Consider the following 21,213-nt stretch of genomic DNA (forward strand, 5'->3'; position numbering starts at 1 on the left):
GAGGCCGAGATACCAATCTTTTCTCTTTCAGCTAAGGAGTCAGTCAGTGCTTTTCAGCAAAAACAGTTTCAGTACCTCTTACTAGAATTAGTATTTTATCACTCTCCTTAGCAAGGTAAAGTATTGTTGCCTATGTCATGCTCAGCTAAACAAGAATCACTTGGTGATAATATAGGTACCCATTTCATAATTGGACAGTCTAGGGAAGTAGTTCTAAACCCTGGCTGTATCTCAGAACCTTAAAATGTTAATGTTTAGATTCTACCATAGATTTAATTAAATGAGACCCTAGGTGATGGCACTTGAAGGACATGATTCTCAGGAGTAGACAAGTTGGGAAGATACAAGTTAAATCATTTTACATCTTTTAAATGATCCTACAAAGGTCTTAGGATGTTAATAAGCATATTTCTTTCAGTGTAATGCTGTAGAATTGTGTAAGTGTACATGGAGTTTTATGAATTTTTCTGTCCAATAATTATAGTACAATGCTTTCAAAGGTTGTTCAATGAAAACCTGTGTGATCTCACAAATAAGTTTGTGCTCCAAATGAAGAATAAGGATAAAGCAAGAAGATTATATGGAATTTCTTAGTTTATGCACTAAGTTAGTCTAGCTCTTCGTTTTCTGTTTTTGGAAATTATACCATAAAGGATACTTTTAAAATAAGAAGGAATTGTATCACTGGAAGGCCCTGTCCTTATTTTTTAAAAAGGAAAGAAAGGAAGAAACTAAATACCTTGGCTTAGTAACAATCTACATTTCAAAGGTTCTGCAGCCTAAAAGCTTATTCTTCATTTAAATGACTTCTCCCCAGCCGCATTTAGGAGTTCATCTAGGTTATAAACCATATCTCTAGTTATTCATGCTGTCTTAGATTGGGTAAAACAAGTATCAAAAGTAATTAAGGGAGAGGTAATAGCTTAAGCACTTCTCAGCTTATCCTTTATCTGTAGATGTAGATAGTTGGAGAAATGCAACTATTTAATGAGAACTGTTGTGCGGCATCCATTTACATCTCTTAGGATTGGTTAAATAGAGTATGGCCTATTGAGTATACTTTTGATGTTGTTGCCAGTCTCCTTTTCAAATGTACATGTGACACTATCTGAAGAAATACTAGAAATACCTAGTAAACATTTTTCTGATATCTAGTGTTAAACTATATTCAGGTGATCACATTTTGAAGCTTGGTTTTCTGCTTCACTATCAGTGATAATCAGGTTACATATATGGTATCTGTGAGCTACTGACTTTAATAGGTCAGCCTGTGTAAGTGTATAAGACCTACCTTTTGGAGACCAGTACTATGGGCAGTTTCCTATGCTTAGACTTGAAGTATTTATTTATTTTAGACCTGTAAATTAGGCACCAAAAATTTGTATTAGTATGTAATGTCCATTTGAATTCCTGGTGATCACACTCCACAGATTAGTAATACTTCTTGGAAAATAGCAGTTTTCTGTTTTATATAAATAGCAGTTTATGAGTATCAGCCATACAGTCATCTAATAACATTTCTTTCATTCATTGGAGCTTTATCTGGTACATTATTGGAGTAAATAACAAACAGTATTGAAGAATTCTCTCCTAGTTTTTTGTCTTGTTCTTGTTTTCTGAATATCTCAGGATCTTGTAGTAAGTACTTCACTTTTTTGTGTTCTAATCAAAATGTAAAATCATTTTCTAAGTGTGAAAAGGCAAGATACTGCTGGGTGTGGTGGGTAATTAAATCATTAAATTGTGAACACCATACACTTACACATCTGCATATTCCTACTGTGCTTGTCAGGGGATGGGGCTTTTCTGTTAATGGCTAAAAGCAGGCAAGTTGAGGGTGGTTTAACACATACTTAGCATGTTCAAGGTTTAGTCCTCAGAACCAAGGGACAAAAAGAGTAGAAAACAAGTCACACAAATAAGAAATATGCTGGGGCTGGGAAGTTGGCTCAGTGGTAGAGTGCTTGCCTTGCATGCATTAGCCCTGGGTTTGATTCCTCAGCACAACATAAGCAGAAAAAAACCAGAAATGAAGCTGTGGCTCAAGTGTTAGGGTATTAGTCTTGAGCTGAAGAGTTGAGGGACAGCACCCAGGTCCAGAGTTCAGCCCCCATGACCACCCCCCCCCCAAAAAAATGTTGATTTATATTTGTAGTTTCTCCAAGAAACAAATTCTTTTTTCTTTTTGCTGATGTCTTGGGAGGTTTGAACTCAGGGCCTCATACTTGCCCATCTTGCTACCACTTGAGTCATACCTCTAGCCTAGTTTTTTGCTGGATATTTTACAAGGCAAGCACTCTACCACGGAGCCACCTTCCCAGCCCCTAGCTGAATATTTTGGAAATGTCCTGTCACAGTTTTTTCTGGCTTTGAAATCACCATCCTCCAGGTTTCTGCCTTCAGTAGCTAAGATTATAGGCAGGAGCCATTGGCACGTAGATGTTATGTTTTAGTACTAGGGATTGAACCCAGGTACTCATGTACTGTAATTTGAAATATGCCTACAGCCCAAAGAAGCAGAATTCATTTTGTCCCTTTGACAGTTTTATAAATATTGAATTTAGTTGGGCAAATTTTATTACAAAAGGCAAGTTTTAGAATAAGCAAAAAATATTACAAAGAAGGAAAATACAGCTGGGTGTGGCTCATTGGCAGAGTATCTGCCACTTTTATTGGGGGGTGGGGTGGTGGTGAGGTACCACCCAGAAGGAATGTATATACACTGGAGAATCTGGCTGACTATTCTCCTTACTCAAGTGATGCAGTAATAGGACTGCCATCATCTGCCTTCTGTTGTGATGTTCTGAGAAGGTATCAACATTCCTGCCAAAGATGCAGAACATGGAGCTAGTCATGAGGAAATAAATCCAAGTATGTCATATACTTCAAATAACTTTTCTGGACTCTTGAGAAAAAGAAGAGTGTCTTAAATAGAATAGGCAGGAGGACTGTTGTGAATTGAAGGGAAGTAAATAGCCTAACAGTGGTGGAGTGTTTGATTCTTTGGGGTTGGGAGAGGAGTAGGTGTTTGGGTTTTTTTTTTTTAATTGGTTCATTATTTTTGTTTTTGGGAAATAATGATCTCACTGTATAGGCCAGGCTGGACTTAAACTCACTTTGTAGTACAAGCTGGGCCCCAAACTTCTCTGGGTTCAGTCTCCTGAGTGTTAGAGTCATAGGGATACTACAATGGTACTTAATTTTTCTTCTTTCTTTCTTTTTTTTTTGGCGGGGGGCAGTTGTGGGGCCTGAACTCTGAGGAGCTATCCCTTAGCTCTTCAACCCAAGGCTAGCACTCAAGAGCCACAGCACCACTTCTGACCTTTTCTGCTTATGTGGTGCTGAGGAATCGAATCCAGGGCCTCATTTGTGCAAGGCACGCACTCTACCACCCAACCACCTTCCCAGCCCTTAATTTTTCTTTAAAAATATTTTGATATACCTTATTATGAAGAAGCAAACACATAAATGATTTGTCTGTTTATCATAATAGGCCATTAGTTTCTTTTTTTGGGGGGGGGGGCCTGAACTCTGGGCCTGGGCGCTGCCCCTCAGCTCTTCAGCTCAAGGCTAGTGCTCTACCACTTGAGCCACAGCGCCACTTCCGGCTTTTTTCTTTTTGCTTATGTGGTGCTGAGGAATCGAACCCAGGGCCTCATGCATGCAAGGCAAAAGCTCTACCACTGAGCCACTTTCCCAGCCCTAGGCCATTAGTTTCTAAGAAACAAACCTAAGTAGCTTAAGTCCTAGGCAGAATCTTGCCATGCATATGTATTGATTACTTAGTGACTTTATTACATGTATTTTTAATCATTTCTGATAATTTTAATCAGAAAATCTTAAAATATTTTTATCATTATTATAAAGGTGATGTACACAGTGCTTGCACATCTTAATAAAACAGTAGCTCCTAACAAGTTAGATTCAACAACTATTTTCCTCTTGTCTTCAAACAGAGACTCAAAAGCAGCTATAGACATACTCTTCATGCATGCTAGGCAAGCACTATCATTTGAGCCATACCCAAGCCCAACAAACTGTTTTCTTCTTTTTTTTTTTTTTTGTCCTGAAGATATACACAAGAATATTTCCTTTATTTAAATTTTTATCATTTTTGCCCTTTTTGATTTTGTAGTGCAGGCTGGTCTCAAACTGCAATCTCTTTGCCTCAGCTTTTTAGTGCAGTAAAGTGGAAGTATAGGTTGTTGATTTGGAATTTCTCTTGTTTTTAATGTAAACATTTATAGCTCTAAATTTCCCGGTGAGGGCTATTAGTATGGTCTTTTGAACTAGCTAGATATAGTAAAGTATCAGTCATTTTAGGAACCTTGTTTTCACAATCCTGGGCATTGAACCCAAGGCTTTTCTTTTTTTGGGGGGGGGGGTCTGGTCGTGGGGCCTGAACTCTGGGCCTGGGCGCTGCCCCTCAGCTCTTCAGCTCAAGGCTAGCGCTCTACCACTTGAGCCACAGCGCCACTTCCAGCTTTTTTCTTTTTGCTTATGTGGTGCTGAGGAATCGAACCCAGGGCCTCAAGCATGCAAGGTAAGCGCTCTACCACTGAGCCACCTTCCCAGCCCCCCAAGGCCTTTCTTGCACTTGCTGGGCAAATACTTTACTCCTTGAGCCAAGTCTCCAGCCCCTGGGGAATCTTTTAAAGTGCTCCTCTTCTTAGAAATGATTTATTTATTTTTATTTTTTTTGTTGGCCATGTGGCTTGAACTCTGGGCCTGGGCACTGTCCCTCAGCTCTTCAGCTCAAGGCGAGCACTCTACCACTTGAGCCACAGCACCACTTCTGGTTTTCTGAATGGTTTATTGGAGATAAGAGTCTGGTGGGCTGGCTTTGAACCATGATCCTTAGAGCTCAGCTTCCTGAGTAGCTAGGATTACAGGTATGAGCCACCATTGCCTGGCCAGAAATGATTTGTTGATGTGAGGTAGACATTAAGATTAAAAAAAAAAAAAACCTGCCTAGATGTTATGTCATGTAAAAACTTTGTATTTATACCTTTTCCTATATTTTCATTATTTTTTCCACTTAGAACTTTTGATATTACCTGGGTAATACAGAAGGATAATCAGGTTAAAAAACAATTTAAGCCAGGCGCCGGTGGTACACGCCTGTAATCTTAGCTACTCAGGAGGCTGAGATCTGAGGATCCAGGCTCAAAGCCAGCCCGGGCAGGAAAGTCCATCAGACTCTTATCTCCAATAAACCACTAGAAAACGGAAGTGGCTCTGTGGCTCAAGTGGTAGAACTGTCACCTTGAGCTGAAGAGCTGAGGGGCAGTGCCCATGCCCATAGTTCAAGCCCCACAACAATTCAAGCTGGGTACTGGTAGCTCATGCCTGTAATCTTAGCTATCAGGAAGTTGTGATCTGAGGATCATGGTTCAAGTCCAGCTTGGGCAGGAAAGTCTGTGAGACTCCATTTGACCACCAGAAAATTGGAAATGGCACTGTGGCCCAAGTGGTAGAGTGCTTGCCTTAAGCTGAAGAACTGAGGAGACTCAGCGCCCAGACCCAGGGTTCAAGCCCCACAACTGACAAAAAAAAAAAAAAACAATTCATATTTTGTGTTAGTGGTAGAAAGGATATAAATATATTAGGAATGGGGGGGAGTTGGCTTTGATTTTCTGACATTAAGAATACCATATTTAGATTTTTTTTGGGGGGGTCCAGTCGTGGGGCCTGAACTCTGGGCCTGGGCACAGCGCCCTCAGCTCTTCAGCTCAAGGCTAGCACTCTACCACTTGAGCCATAGTGCCACTTCCGGCTTTTTTCTTTTTGCTTATGTGGTGCTGAGGAATCGAACCCAGGGCCTCATGCATGCAAGGCAAGCGCTCTACCACTGAGCCACCTTCCCAGCCCCTAGATGTTATTTTAAAGCTGTGTTCAGACTAGGCATAACAGTACATGACTATAATCCTAGTATGCAAGAGACTAAGGTAGGAATAAGAAGAAAAACAAATACCAGAAATACTTTTTAGACCTAATGTGAACTTTCTTTTTTTTTTTTTTTCCCCCAGGGCTGAGGACCAAACCAAGGGCCTTGAGCGTGCCGGGCGGGCGCCCTTCCGCTGGGCTAAACCCCCGGCCCCCTAATGTGAACTTTTCTTCTATCTCAGTTTTTCCCTTGATAATTTGATTCCATTTTATAGTTTTCAAAAAATATAGTATTAAATTCTAATAACGAATTAGTATTGGCATATAATAATTTAAAAAGAGGTGGGCACTGGTGGCTCATGTCTATAATCTTAGCTACTCAGAAGGGTAAAATCTGAGCATTGTGGTTCAGTGCCAACCTGGGCAGGAAAATCCAGAGACTTTTATCTCCAATAAACTACTCAGAAGAAGCTAGCAGTGGATTTTTAAAAATAATTGAGGGGCTGGGACGGTGGCTCAGTGGTAGAGCACTTGCCTTGCATGCATGAGGCCCTGGGTTTGATTCCTTAGCACCACATAAGCAGAAAAAGCCAGAAGTGGTGCTGTGGCTCAAGTGGTAGAGTACTAGCCTTGAGCTGAAGAGCTGAGGGATAGTGCCCAGGCCCAGAGTTCAAGCCTCATGAACAACAACAAGAAAAAAAATTAATAATTGAAAAAGGCAACTTCAGAGTGTGGAAAAGTCATTTTATATGGAGTGCATGACTTCCAGATAGCTACCTTCTTTAAAGTACAGTGTGTGTTTGTGTGTGTGTGTTGCTGTTTTTCTCCCCTGTGCTGTGCTGTCTTTAAAGGGGTGTGTGTGTGTGTGTGTGTGTGTGTGTGTGTGTGTGTGTGTGTGTGTGTGTGTGTGTGTGTGTGTGTGTGTGTTGCGCTGTTTTTCTCCCCTGTGCTGTGCTGGATATCTGACCCAGGACCTTGTACAGGCTAGGCAAGTGCTCTCAAGACATTAAAGTTATACAGTACTCCTCTCTGTTAATCGCTCATTCAGCTAATTAACTATGACAGATATTATTTTCCCACAAATACTAATATTTCCTACAAACATTTATAAAAAGTCAAGTTTGATGTACCCATTAGGGAATAAAATTGACAGTAATTAGGAAAAAAATAGTGTGATTTTATACTCAGTCTGGTATTGAGCAAAGTATCAGTGTGGGAATACTAAATCTTGCTCTTTAAATCTCAGAAGTTGTTATTTTCAAGTAAAACAACCATATTTTAAGTCCGATTTACATTTAGCTTCAGAATTCAGCACTTTCTGCATAAATCTAAAGTGTTTTATATGATTTTTACTATAATTTACCTCAGTAGTCTGATTTATCCATATACTTAAAGCCAATTAAACCCAAGAACTAACTAGAATCAATTGCTTTTTTTTTTTTTTTTTTGGTTGGTTGTGGGGCTTGAACTCTGGGCCTAGACACTATCCCTCAGCTCTTCAGCTCAAGGTGAGCACTCTACCACTTGAGCTACATCACCACTTCCGGTTTTCTGGTGGTTTATTGGAGATAGGAGTCTCACAGTCTTTCCTGCCCGGGCTGGCTTTGAACAGATATCCTCAGATCTCAGCCTCCTGAATAGTTAGGATTACAGGCGTGAGTTACCAGCGCCCGGCTGAATCAATTGCTTTTATTATTATTTTTTTAAATCCCCCAAAAACAAGTCCTCAAAGAAACAACTGCCCTATTAATAAGTGGGCTAAAGATGCTCTTATTCCTGGTTTTAAATGAAGAAGCAAATGAGATTGCTGTTTGTTTAGGCATTATATTGCTTTCAGTTTATATAATAGTTGCTAACCTTTGATACTAGTTTGTTTGATCTTCATGACCTGTGAAATTCATTAGGACCATTTATTTCCTGTTTAGTATAATGTTGCATAGTCATCATTCTATTGGTATATATTCCTTCATATTCCTAGTTTCTCCAAGGCTTTTTATCATGGAGGCATTGAATTTTATTACAGGCTTTTTCTGTATCTTTTGAGATTATTGTGTGATTTCTGTCACTGATTCTCTTTATGTGCTGTTTTGATTTACATATGTTGGGATATCTTTATATCACTGAAACTAAACCTGCTAGATCTTTTTTTTTTAATTTTTATTTTATTTGTGAACATACTGTACAGAGGGGTTACAATTACATGGGCAGGATAATGCGTACATTTCTTACCAAGCATTGCAGCCTCCTCCTTTGGTTTACCCTTCACATCCCTTCCCAGCCTCCCCCCTCCCCCCCAATCCCAGTCCTTCTCCTCCCCCCCCCCCCCCCCCCCACCGCTGCAATTTGCTACCTCTTTTGTTTTTGTTTTTTGGGTCCGGTCATGGGGCCTGAACTCTGGGCCTGGGCGCTGTCCCTCAGCTCTTCAGCTCAAGGCTAGCGCTCTACCACTTGAGCCACAGCGCCACTTCTGGCTTTTTTTTCTTTTTGGTTATGTGGTGCTGAGGAATCAAACCCAGGACCTCATGCATACTAGGCGCTCTACCACTGAGCCACTTTCCCAGACCCATTAATGCTACCTCTTAAACATAGTTAGACAGCTAATCTGTCATGTGCTGTGGCTTCTTATTTCTGTTGTTTTATTTTTCTGCTTAGAGATACCACTTCTGATGTGAAAACAGATGCCTTAGCCAGACATTCGGGACTGAGTTCAAGCCTTTTCAGTCTTTATTTTCCATCATCTCCTACAAGAGCTTCTTACTAGATATAATCTGTATTTGTTTCTTTGTGTTTACTTCACATTCTTTTTTTTACCATTTTCAACTACCTTTCTGTAGTATGGTAGCCAGCCCACTTGGCTAAAATAATTCTTGGCAGGTTAGGTGTGGAGGTACATGCTTGTAATCCTAGCCTTCAAGAGGTTGAGGCAGGAGGATCTGAGAGCCATCTTGGTGTGCACAATGAATTTGAGGTGATCCTGAACTACTTAGGCCTTGTCTCAAGTATAATTACAAAAATAATAATCCTGGCCAAATCAGTTGTCATTTTCTTCTTTTTTCTTTGGTGGTGCCAAGGAATCAACTAGGGCCCTACCTGTGCTAGCCAAGCATTTTACCACTCACTGTGCTGTACCCCAACTTTCTTTTGTCTTATTTTTATCCATGCAAATTCAGATTTTCATATATTTATCTTCTGGCCTTGGTGAGTTATAAGCTTCCTAAGGGCCAGGATTGCATGTTAAATAATAATTACTTACTTTATTTACCACTACCACCTCTTGTGTATGTTCGTTTGTCTTTGCCAGCCTTGGGGCTTGAAAATCAGGGCCTGGGTACTGTCCCTGAGTATTTTTTGCTCATTTTATCACTTAAGCCACAGCTCCACTTCAACTTTTTGGTGATTAATTGGAGATAAAAATCTTATGGAAACTGGGGCTGGCAGCTCCTGTCTGTAATCCTAGTTACTCAGGAGATTGAGACTGAGAATCCTCAGTCTGGACAGGAAAGTCTGTCAGACTCATCTCCAATTAACCACCAAAAAACTAGAAGTGGAGCTGTGGCTCAAAGTGAGTGGAGCACTAGCCTTGAGCAAGAAACAGCTCACAGATAATGCTAGTTCAAGCCCCAAGACAAAACAAACCAAGTGTCTTACTGACTTACCTGCAAGTCCTGCCTGGGCTGACTTTGAATATCAGGATCCTCAGCCTCCTGAGTAGCTAGAATTACAGGTATGGGTTACCAGTACCTGACTTTTTGATAGCTGATCAGTAAATAATTGTTGAAGCTTCACATAAGGGAGAAAATAACCCTACTCTTTCTCCCCTTCCAGCATTTTACTAGGATCATTAAATAAACTGAAAGTGACACTGACCAATCACAAGAGTTTATAATTCAGTCGTTGAAACAAAAGTAACCCCATTTTTATTTGATTATTTTGATATTAAGTTAAAAGATCTTCTAGATCTTACAGGCTTGCTACTCTAAATGTAGTGGGCATATAATATTAACAAATTTGTTTTCTCTTTTTGTGGAACTGGGTATTAGCTCCATGGCCTACGTATGCTTAGGCAATCACTTTACCACTGGTTCAGATCTCCAGCCTAGAATTTCTTTTTTTTGTCAGTTACGGGGCTTGAAACTAGGGCCTGGGCACTGTCCCTTAGTATCTTTGTGCTCAAGGCTAGTGCTCTTCCACTTGGGCCACGGTGCCAATATCTGGCTTTTTCTATTTATATGGTACTGAGGAATCAGAATTTCATGCACGCTAGGCAAGCACTCTACTACTAAACCACATTCCCAGCCCCATTCTAGAATTTCTTGATGTACTAATCAAAACTCCAAAGTAGTCCCTGTACACAGAGTCATAACCAGCTGAGAAAACTAAGTAAAAAAATTTTCTTAAACTAGCCATGATCCTCATCCTTTAAAAAATAAACAGGCTCCTAGATAATAGAAGGGGAAGGGACTTTCCCCTCCTTACTCAATTAGGGCGAATCAGATATAATCATGATTGTGTCAAAAGTTCAAAAGGAAAAATGGAAGGTAAAATGAGCTGAATTGGCAGTCTTCCCTCAACATTGTACCTGTAAGCTTGATATGTTGTTTCAGAGATTAACTTTATAGACTTCCGTACCCAGAAGTATGAAAATTCTTAGGGACCTCTTTTCACAAGCTTGATCTTAACATACTGAATAAAGAGAGCAGTTAATCCCTTTTGTAAAGTAATTTGAGAGGAGGGAATTCAAAATGTAAAATCTCACCTGCAGAAAATACTCAACTCTGTAAAGGCCTTTCTATCTTTAGACACTTACAAAGACTTAATATTTTAATGCGGAAGGGTGAACTTGGTTAAAAAGCCAATGGATGAAATTAGAGAGAAATAATCCAGTACTTTCTTTCTGGGAATTATCATCCTGCTCTCCAGGGGACCTAATTTTATTCCTGTGAGGAATGAGAATACTTTTCTGTATAGCAAGCCAGCACCTCTTAAATACAAGCTTGACTTTTAGTATAATAAGAGTCTTGTTAGGTGCAATTTTGCTCTTAGTCATTTATACAATGAACAAATGTTGTGGTTACCTGGGAAAGAAAATTCAAGTGCTTTTGAAACTCTTGTGAGATTTGGTTTCATGCTTGAAACCTATACACTGTTAATGCCCAGTAGCATCTATAGAGGATCCCCAGCTCTAAGGTGTACAACATAGAGAGAAGTTAATACACTTTGGACAAAATTGACACCACTACAAAATGGATTTAAGGTCCTGAATGAGAGCTTTTCTTTTGCTGAATGACAACTATTTACTAGTGGCTTTTAAGTTTTAACAAGTGAGTAGAATTTTCATAGTGAAGTTTACAAGATGATGATGTCCTACTCTGTACAGTAAGCAGTTACTGTTTTCTTTTAGGTGAAATTTAAATTTTTTTCTTTTCAGCTGTATGATACTTACCAGTTTGACAAATACAAAGACTATGTTTTAAGAATAAAGCATAATTTTAAAAGAATATATAGTATTATAGAGCATTTTTGGCACGGTATAGAATTTATTGGTTTTCTCTCCTGTAAGCTTTGTGCTAAGTTCTTTTCTTTGTTTTTTTTTTTTTCCCTGAGGTAAATCTCATTGTGCCACACTAACCCAGACTGGCCTCTAACTCAGTCTTCCTGCTTCAGCTTCCCAAGTGTTAGGATTGATTAAAAGGCATTGTACCACCATGGTACATTGTATGCACGTTTATCTATTCCTGAGCTAGGTGCCAGCCTTAATCCTAACTATTCTGGAAGTTGAGTCCTGGAAGACTGTGGTTTGAAGTAAGTCTTCAAGACTTCATCATTCAAGGTGTAAGCAAGAAAGCTGTTACATTGGAGGGAAGGAGAGGGAGGAAAGATAATTCTATTATTAATAACACAATAATCTGTGATCATAAATCTCATTTTATTGGGTTTGATAGCACTTTTTTTTCTGTGCTAGTGATTTTTTCTTCACAACAAGAAAGATAATAGAAATCTTTCTTGTTGCTTTGGGTCTGAATTGTGTTGGTTGGTTTGTAGAGGCCAGTGCTAGGGATCAGACTCAGGACTGTGTGCCTTTCAGGCAAGCACTCTAAACTGCCATACCCCTAGACTCCAGGCCACTCTTGTTATTTTTTCCCCAATAAGTTTAAAAGTTGTCAGAATGACAATAAGTAGCTTTTGAAATCTTGTAAAGAGCAAAGTGTTTAATTTTTTTTCTTTCATTGTGACTAACTTCAAAATACTAGGCATTATATTTTGGGGTTCGTAAACATACTCTTTTGATTATAAACCTCTGATCTAGGAGCTGTTCTAATGAACCTAAGAACATACTGTACTATACCATCAAGTTATACCTATAGCCCCTGGTTGCCTTATTACTTTTTTTTTCTTTTTTTAGATTGTTATGTTTGATTCTTAATTTCTTACTGTTGATACAGATATTGCAACACTAAGCTAGGCACTGGTGGCTCATATCTGTGAGCTGAGATCTGCTACTCAAGAGGCTGAAATCTGAGAATCATGGGTCAAAGCCAGCCAAAGCAGACAAATTTCTGAGAATCTTAGCTCCAATCATCCAGCAAAAAGCTGGAAATAGAAGTGTGGATCAAGCAGTAGAGGACCAGCCTTGAGAGGAAAAAGCTAAGGAAGAGTGCGAGAAATGGCAACACCTCTCTTCCCCCCCTACCCTCTTTGCATTAAGAAGAATGCTTTTTCAGTCATGGCATTAAGGGAGGGAAAAAACTCAGAAGTATATAGTAGAAAGGTAGTAGTTAACCAGAGGCCAAGGGGAAGGATGTTGGTCACAAAGTTAGTTAGATGAGAGGAATAGTTCTGCAGAGGAACTATAGTTAATACATATTTCAGAATAGCTAATAGAGGATTTATAAAATGCTCTCATGACACAAAAAGGTAAATATTTGATATGATAAATACGTTAATTTTTATGATCCCAACATCCCACAGTGTATTGAAATAGCATTTTGAGAGGCCGGTGTGGTGGCACATACCTAAATCCCAGCACCCAGGAGACTAAATCAAGAAGATCACAAGTCACAGTCAGCCTTGGCTACATATATTAGAGACCCTGTCTCACTAAAAATGTAGCCGAGGTCTGTTTACCATATTAGGACTGACTGACTGCTGAAGAAATAGCTAAGCCAAATAACAGTCAGAGCCTATTCTAACTGTTCTTCAATTGTCATTTTTACCAAAATAAAATTATGGCCTGGATTTATGTGTGTAAATAACCTCAGGCAAAATGAAAAAAAATTGCCAGTCCTGGGGCTTGCCCTCAGGGCCTGGGCACTGTCCCTGAGCTTCTTTTTGCTCAAGGCTAGCACTCTACCACTTGAGCCACAGCACCACTTCCAGCTTTTTCTGCGTATGTGATACTGAGGAATGGAACCCAGTGTTTCATGCATGCTAGGCAAACACTTCCACTGAGCCACATTCCCAGCCAGGCAAAATGAAATTTAAAAGTAGATACAGGTTAAAAGTGTTCTTTTGTTTATTTCAGGCAGGGTTTTACTGTATAGCCCTGGTGACCTTACTTATCTTCTACCTCAGCCTCCCCTAAGTATTGGGATTACAGGTATACACCAACATACCAACACACCAGCTGCAAAGATACATTTAAAAGTTATATTCTGCTGAGCACCAGTGACTCATGTCTGTAATTCCAGCTACTTAGGAGGCTGAGATCTGAGGATTGAGGTTCAAAGCTATCCCAAGCAAGAAAGTCCATGAGACTCTTATCTCTAATTAACCACCAAAAAACTACAAGTGGTGGCTCATGTGGTACACCACTTGCCTTGAGCTGAAGAGCTCAAGGACAGCATCCAGGCCCAGAGTTCAAGTCCTACAACCAACTGACCAAAAAAAAAAAAAAAAAAGTTGTATTCTAGTGTAAGTAACCTACTTCTTAATAACTAGCTCAGTTTTGTTTCAGGTAAAATGCTTACGGCTTGCTTATTATCAATTTAACAAAGGTAGACTCCACATATTCCTCTCCTCTTTTCTAAAGTCTTAATATGCTTCCATTTAGAAGTGACTTTTTTGTTTTCAGACAAATCTTCCTATTTTCAAACTGAAGGAATCTACTGTTAGAAGAAGATACAGTGATTTTGAATGGCTACGAAGTGAATTAGAGAGAGAGAGCAAGGTAAGAATTTTTAGTAATGCAACTTAAAGCTCTAAGCAGGCACTAATCTACTTTCTCTATGGACTTGTCTATATGCATAAATGATATAAGTAGAAGCACAAAATGTGATCATTTGTGTCTGGCTTCTTTGACTTTGCATGCTTTCAAGATTTTTCCTGCTGTTAGCCGGGCGCTGGTGGCTCACGCCTGTAATCCTAGCTACTCAGGAGGCTGAGATCTGAGGATCGTGATTCAAAGCCAGCCCGGGCAGGAGAGACCGTGAGACTCCTATCTCCAATAAACCACCAGAAAACCAGAAGTGGCGCTGTAGCTCAAGTGGTAGAGCGCTTGCCTTGAGCTGAAGAGCTGAGGGACAGCGCCCAGGCCCAGAGTTCAAGCCCCACAACCGACAAAAAAAAAAAGATTTTTCCTGCTGTAATATGTATCAGTACTTGATTTCTTTCTTTTTCTTTTTTCTTCTTCTTTTTTTTTTTTTTTGGTCAGTTGTGGGGCCTGAACTCTGGGCGTTGTCCCTGAACTCTTCAGCTCAAGATGAGCGCTCTACCACTTGAGTCGCAGTGCCACTTCCAGTTTTCTGGTGGTTAATGGGAGATAAGAGTCTCACAGACTTTCCTCTCTAGGCTGGCTTTGAACCACAATCCTCAGATCTCAGCCTCCTGAGTAGCTAGGATTACAGGTGTGAGCCACCAGCACCTAGCAAGTTTTTTTGGTTTTGTTTTGTTTTCTGAGCATATGGTTCTTTTTTTTCTCTTTTTCTTTTCCTTTTTTTTTGGGGGGTGGGGGGTCGTGGGGCTTGAACTCTAAGCCTGGGCCCTGTCCCTCAGCTCTTCAGCTCAAGGCTAGCACTCTACCTCTTGAGCCACATCACGATTTCTGGTTTCTTGGTGGTTTATTAGAGATAAGAGTCTCACAGACTTTCATGCCTGCGCTTTGAACCTCAATCCTCAGATTTCAGCCTCCTGAGTAGCTAGGATTACAGGCATGCCTGCCCCAGTTTTTTTTTTTTTTTTGTCGGTCGTGGGGCTTGAACTCTGGGCCTGGGCGCTGTCCCTCAGCTCTTCAGCTCAAGGCGAGCACTCTACCACTTGAGCTACAGCACCACTTCCCCTGCCCCAGTTTTGTTTTGTTTTGTTTTCTTTCTTTTTCTCCCTCCCTCCCTCCCCTCCCTCCCTCCCTCCCTCCCTCCTTCCTTCCTTCCTTCCTTCCGTCTCTCTCTTTTTTTTTTTTTTTTTAAGTATATAAGGATTTTGTTGCTCTGGCACATAACTTTTGTTATTGTTGTTTGTTTTACGGTTGTTGTGTTTCCTGGCAGCATCTTACCATGTATCTCAAACTGTCCTTGAACTCACTGTGCTTCATACTGGCATCAAACTTCTGTACTCAACTGATTCTCCCTACCTCATCCTAAGTAATGGAAACTATAGGCATCTGCCACTGAACCCTGTATATTTGTACCATTTCACAATCTCACCAGTAGTATTTGAGGGTTCTGTTTCTCTTCACATCCTCCTTATTGTTTATTATTCCTAGTGCTTTAAGAAGCTTTACATTGTGATTTTGATTTGTCTGATTGCTAGTATTATTGATCATGCTTTTATATACTTGCCATTTTTTAATCTTTCTATAAATGTTTACTGAGACCTTTTGTTTGTTTAAATTTTTTTTTTTTTTTTTTTGGTCGGTTATGGGGCTTGAACTCTGGGCCTGGGCGCTGTGCCTCAGCTCTTCAGCTGAAGGCTAGCACTCTACCACTTGAGCCTCAGCCCCACTTCCGGCTTTTTCTGCTTATGTGGTGCTGAGGAATCGAACCCAGGGCCTCATGCATGCAAGGCAAGCACTCTACCACTGAGCCACCTTCCCAGCCCTGTTTGTTTAAATTTTGTGGGTTTTCTTTTCTTTTCTTTCTTTCTTTTTTTTTTTTTTTCTTTTGCCTGTTAATGGGGCTTGAACTCAAGGCCTGGGCACTGTCCCTGAGCTGCTTTTGCTCAAGTCTAGAATTCTACCACTTGAGCCACAGCACCACTTCTGGCTTTTTCTGTTTATGTGTACTAAGGAATGGAACCCAGTGCTTTGTGCATGCTAGGCAAGCACTCTGCTACTAAGCCACATTCCCAGATTGTTGTCTTTTTTATTACAGAATTCCATCTAGATGTTAAAAATTAAAGACAAGATTATCTGATGTAGTGGCTGCTGGTGGCTCATGCCTATAATCCTACCTACTCAGGAAGCTGAGATCGGAGAGTTACAATTCAAAGCCAGCCCCAATAAGTCCATAAAAGTCTTTATGATTAGTTCTAGCTTTAGTATTCACCCAGTGTTACCCTATTTGTCATCACACATGCGTACACACACATCCCTGGATTCATAATTTTTAAATTGATGTAGGAGTTCTAACTAGAGCATTCCAGGCTGCTGAAGCAAAATAATTTGATGCTAAAGAGGATCAAAACATACTTGACCATAGATTAAACTTTCTTATGTCTATCTGACCTGGGTTGAACACAGGGCCTTCCACACTCACCTAAGCTCAAGGCTGGCGCTCTACCACTTGAGCCACAATTCCACTTGCAGCTTTTTGGTTGTTAATTAACAACCAAAGATTCCCATAGACTTTCCTGCCTGGGCTGGCTTTGGATTGCAGTCTTCAGATGTCAGCCTCCTGAGTAGGGAGGATTACAGGTATGAGCCACCCATGCTAGGTCTAGGTAAAGCTTTGAATGGGAACTTTGAAGATCTTCTGATAGCATGGGATGGAAAAAAATGATGTCTTTGGGGAAAGATAAGAATAGAGGATTTGAGAGAAAGTTGACATATTTCTTAGCTTAATAAATAGAAAAGAGACAACTAATTATTTGTTGTCACCTCAAACACAAATTGGAGACATAGGCACATGGTAAGATATTAAAAGAGATATCTACCATGCTGCAGAGAACATTCCTAACATTTTATTTCTTTGAGGCTTGCTTTTGGGGTCTGTGGTTTCCAGTGCAAGAAGGCATTTTTTTTTTTCTGGAATAGCAACAGAAGTGTATGAAAGATGTAGATACTTTAAATTTCAGTTGTCTTTGTATACTATAACTTTGATAAGTCCATGAGAAACACTATCTCCAAGGAAAACTGTAGTCCTCACCTTTGAGGGGCTCTGGTCCCATGGGCTTTTCTGCTTTATCTTACCTCCAAAACATTTGAGTCTTTGCACTGTTTTTCCCAATCCTCTTTATGTTTGATCGCTCTCCTAGTGAGTTTATGCTTGGTCTTTGTGTTGAGCTTTATACAATTTCACAACCCAGTCAAGCATAGTCACAAACTTAATTTTTTGGTGTTGTTTTAGGTTGTAGTTCCCCCGCTCCCCGGGAAAGCATTTTTGCGTCAACTTCCTTTTAGAGGAGATGATGGAATATTTGATGACAATTTTATTGAGGAAAGGAAGCAAGGACTGGAGCAATTTATTAACAAGTAAGTGCTTTCTAGTCTTCAAAAAGGTGAGATGAACAGTGTTTTGAGACATTAGGTGTCTAGTAGAAATTTAGATGTTTAGCTAAACTGCAGTATTACCTTGCCTTTCAGCCATTTTCTACCGTTTTCTAACTTTCTAACAAAGTGTGAAAGTATTTAACAAGTTGAATACCATGTGATAAATATTAACACACTTGAGTGATTGAAATGAGTAGCTTCTTGTTGACCTAAGTTTTATATTGGTTTTTCTTGGCTAATTTATGCAAATTACACGTAAAATTACAGTATTTTAAAAAATAGTTTTACTTATGAGTCTTTCTGATTTAAGGTATGTTCTAGCAATAAAATGTACAATGCATTTGCAATCATTTCGTTTGATTGCAGTGGAGATACTATCAGCACATTTTATGTAAAGCTGTACTTTTTTGTCTTCATAGCAAATTTTTTTTTTTTTAATGTAAGAAGATCTATTAAGCCAGTATTTCTAGCTTTTAATTTTGGTTGCATTTGAGATTGCATTTTTGGTTTGGTTTGGTTTGGTTTTGGTATACTGGACTTTGGGGCTTGAACCTCAGGGTCTTGTGCACCATCCATGAGCTGCTTTTGCTCATGGCTAGCACTCTACCACTTGAACCACAGCTCCACTTCCAGGTTTTTTGTTTTGTTTTGTTTTGGCGGTTTAGTGGAAATAAGAATCTCACACACTTCTTTGCTCATGTCAGCTTCAAACTCAGATCTCAGCCTCCCGAATAGCTAACATTACAGGCTGGGATACTGTTTTGTTTTGTTTTTGTCTTTGTTTTTGTTTTTCATTTTCATTTAAATAAAATCTTTATTTTTCTGTGCTCCAGAGGTATCCAAGAAGGTTTGCAATTTAATGTGTCCACCTAAGTGTCCAGTGCTTCTTGTCAGAGTCTCATCATTCTCCTCCATCCCAGTTGATCCCTCCCCCTAGACTCATTTTGCAATTCCCATTTCCTTTATCAAATTAATTTTAATTCTTAAGAGACAGGGTTTTGCTGGTTGCCTAGACTGGCTTTGAACTGCTGGGTTAAAGGGATCCTCATTCCTCAGCTTCCTGAAGTAGCTGGGATTACATATGTGTTCCACTCTGTACCCCGCTCAAGTTCACTTATTTTCAAAAGCCAAAGTAGTAGAAGAGAATTATGTTAACTAGTGTCATACTGTAATTATGTATTGGCCTTAAGATTTCACCAGGGAAATCAAATCATTTGAAAATACAGTTATGTAAGCTTATATATTAATCTTTAGTAATTTGAAAATCTTGAAGAGGTTATCAGAGTATGCAACCTTCAGTTTGCTTTTTTTTTTTTTTTTTGGTCCGGTCGTGGGGCCTGAACTCTGGGCCTGGGCGCTGTCCCTCTGCTCTTCAGCTCAAGGCTAGCGCTCTACCACTTGAGCCACAGGGCCACTTCTAGCCTTTTCTTTTTGCTTATGTGGTGCTGAGAAATCGAACCCAGGGCCTTATGCATGCAAGGCAAGCGCTCTACCACTGAGCCACCTTCCCAGCCCTGCTTTTTTTTTTTTTAAATGAACACTGACTTATGGGAGGCTTTAATGTTATACTAGGTGTTTTGTTTTTTTGGTTTTTTTTTTTTTTTTGTAGGTCGTAGGGCATGAATTCAGGGCCTTGGCGCTGTCCCGTAGCCTTTTTGTGCTCAAGGCTAGTGCTCTACCACTTGAGCCACAGTGCCACTTTTGATTTTTGAGAGGTTAATTGGAGATAAGGGTCTCACTGGGACTTTTCTGCCCTGGCTAGCTTTGAACTGTGATCCTCAGATCTCAGCCTCCTGAGTATTTAGGATTACACGCATGAGCCATAGGTGTCTGGCTTATACTAAATGTTTTTACCTTCTGAAATAGAAGTCTGGCTGCACAGTAGTTTGCATTAGCCTATGATGGAAATCTTTAAAAAGTCAGCAAGAAAGGAGAAAACCTGGATATTTGCAAATGTGCTTACTATATTTCTCACTCCCACATCTTTTGTTCTGTTTTGTTTTTGAGACAGATCTTGTTATGTCGGCCAAACACATAATACCACAGAGGGCTTGAATTCTATATCTTTTTTTTTTTTTTTTGGTCAGTCGTGGGGCTTGAACTCTGGGCCTGAACGCTGTCCCTCAGCTCTTCAGGTCAAGGCAAGCGCTCAGCTGCTTGAGCCCAGCGCCACTTCTGGTTTTCTAGTGGTTTATTGGAGATAAGAGTATCATGGAGTTTCCTGCCCGGGCTGTCTTTGAACCTTGACCCTCAGATCTCAGCCTCCTGAGTAGCTAGGATTACAGGCATGAGCCACCAGCACCTGTGAATTCTATATCTTTAAAATGGATTCTTAGAATCTAGCAGCATATTGTTACTTTTAACCCTAAGGTTCATTTTAAGTGTCTTATGAATACACCAGCTGTAGTTAAACTAATTGGATACAGATACCAGAAGCACTAAAAAGTAACCTGGCATGAATTTTTTTTTTCCAGTTCTGGGTGAAATGTTTTTTAAATCACTCTTATGAATCAAAAGAAAGGGAATATACATTAGTTGACAAAGTATAGTTTATGCGGTAGTCCTGAATGATTTTTAGTAATATATATATTTTTTGTGTCATAATTCCTACCACCATCACCTTTATAAAATATTGGACTAAATTTTTATTTTTTATTCCCAGGGTCGCTGGTCATCCTCTGGCACAGAATGAACGATGTCTTCACATGTTTTTACAGGATGAAATAATAGATAAAAGCTATACTCCATCTAAAATAAGACACGCCTGAAATTTGGCAGGAAGAGGCAAAAAAAAAAAATCTGTGACCATTAATGATTTCATATGCACCAGTGAAGAAGTTCAAACTAACTTAGCATGCTGCACAGAAACTGGTATAACATGCCTTCGGTATACTAACACTCATATGCTCAGTTTTATTTTGTTTTGTTTGGGCCGTTAACAAGAAGTTAATTTGCTTTAGTGAAAATTCCTCACTCTAGCCTTTCTCTATAAAAGGTCTTGCTGTCTTCCTGCGGTGCACACTGTAGCCTCACAAATCATCCCAGTGTAATCTTTGGTGTCCTGACTAAAGTTGCTGACTTCGTCTTATTTGCCCAGATTTTGTGTCATGGTTGCTTCTTGAATCTGATTAACTCAAATATTTCTCTTTCCCCTCTCAATACGTAATGTCACTTGATCTGATTTATGTGTAGGAGCACTACACCTGCGTTTCCAGTGCCGCACATGTAAGATACACATTGTGTGCAGAACATATCTTCCTCCTGGCCTGTACTTCCCTTCACATGGAAGATTAAAGAGGGAAATCTTTATATTCTGTATAAAAACAAAATCAAATTTATATACTAAGATCATTTGTCTAAAAATTTAAGTTGTTTTCAAATAAAAATATAAATGCATTTCTGATATGCACTGATTGTGTTGCCTCCAGCTTTTCTTTTCTCCCTTGTGGCTTTACTGCTTAACTCACTAGTTGAGAAGGATTATTTACTAATTATATACTTCTCATTCCTGTAACTCCATTCCTTTTTAAACAGTGCTGATATCAAATATGCTACCACCTTTTGAATGAGGCATTTTCTTTTACACAACAAAAAAAGTGATGCACTGAAAAAGCATTCCTTTAAAGCTTATTGGGTTGTTAGGAAGGACTTTGTGTGTTTGAGAAATGCTTTATAATCTTAAGTCA

At 39.6% G+C, this 21,213-nt stretch overlaps 1 protein-coding gene across 1 annotated transcript in view; it reads left to right on the plus strand.

The window, feature by feature from the left end:
* Snx3 (sorting nexin 3) overlaps positions 1-20,940 on the plus strand; it is a 45,621-nt gene extending 24,681 nt beyond the window's left edge. Inside the window, exons 2-4 of the mRNA XM_070010954.1 lie at positions 13,958-14,053; positions 17,385-17,509; positions 20,190-20,940. Coding sequence (XP_069867055.1) covers positions 13,958-14,053; positions 17,385-17,509; positions 20,190-20,295 — 327 coding nt within the window. The 3' untranslated portion in view covers positions 20,296-20,940. The remainder of the gene's footprint in view (positions 1-13,957; positions 14,054-17,384; positions 17,510-20,189) is intronic.
* The last annotated feature ends 273 nt before the right edge of the window (positions 20,941-21,213 follow it).

The sequence above is a fragment of the Dipodomys merriami genome, unplaced genomic scaffold (assembly GCF_024711535.1).
Source record: "Dipodomys merriami isolate MVZ:Mamm:240054 unplaced genomic scaffold, mDipMer1.0.p SCAF_8, whole genome shotgun sequence".
In the NCBI taxonomy this organism is placed as follows: domain Eukaryota; kingdom Metazoa; phylum Chordata; class Mammalia; order Rodentia; family Heteromyidae; genus Dipodomys; species Dipodomys merriami.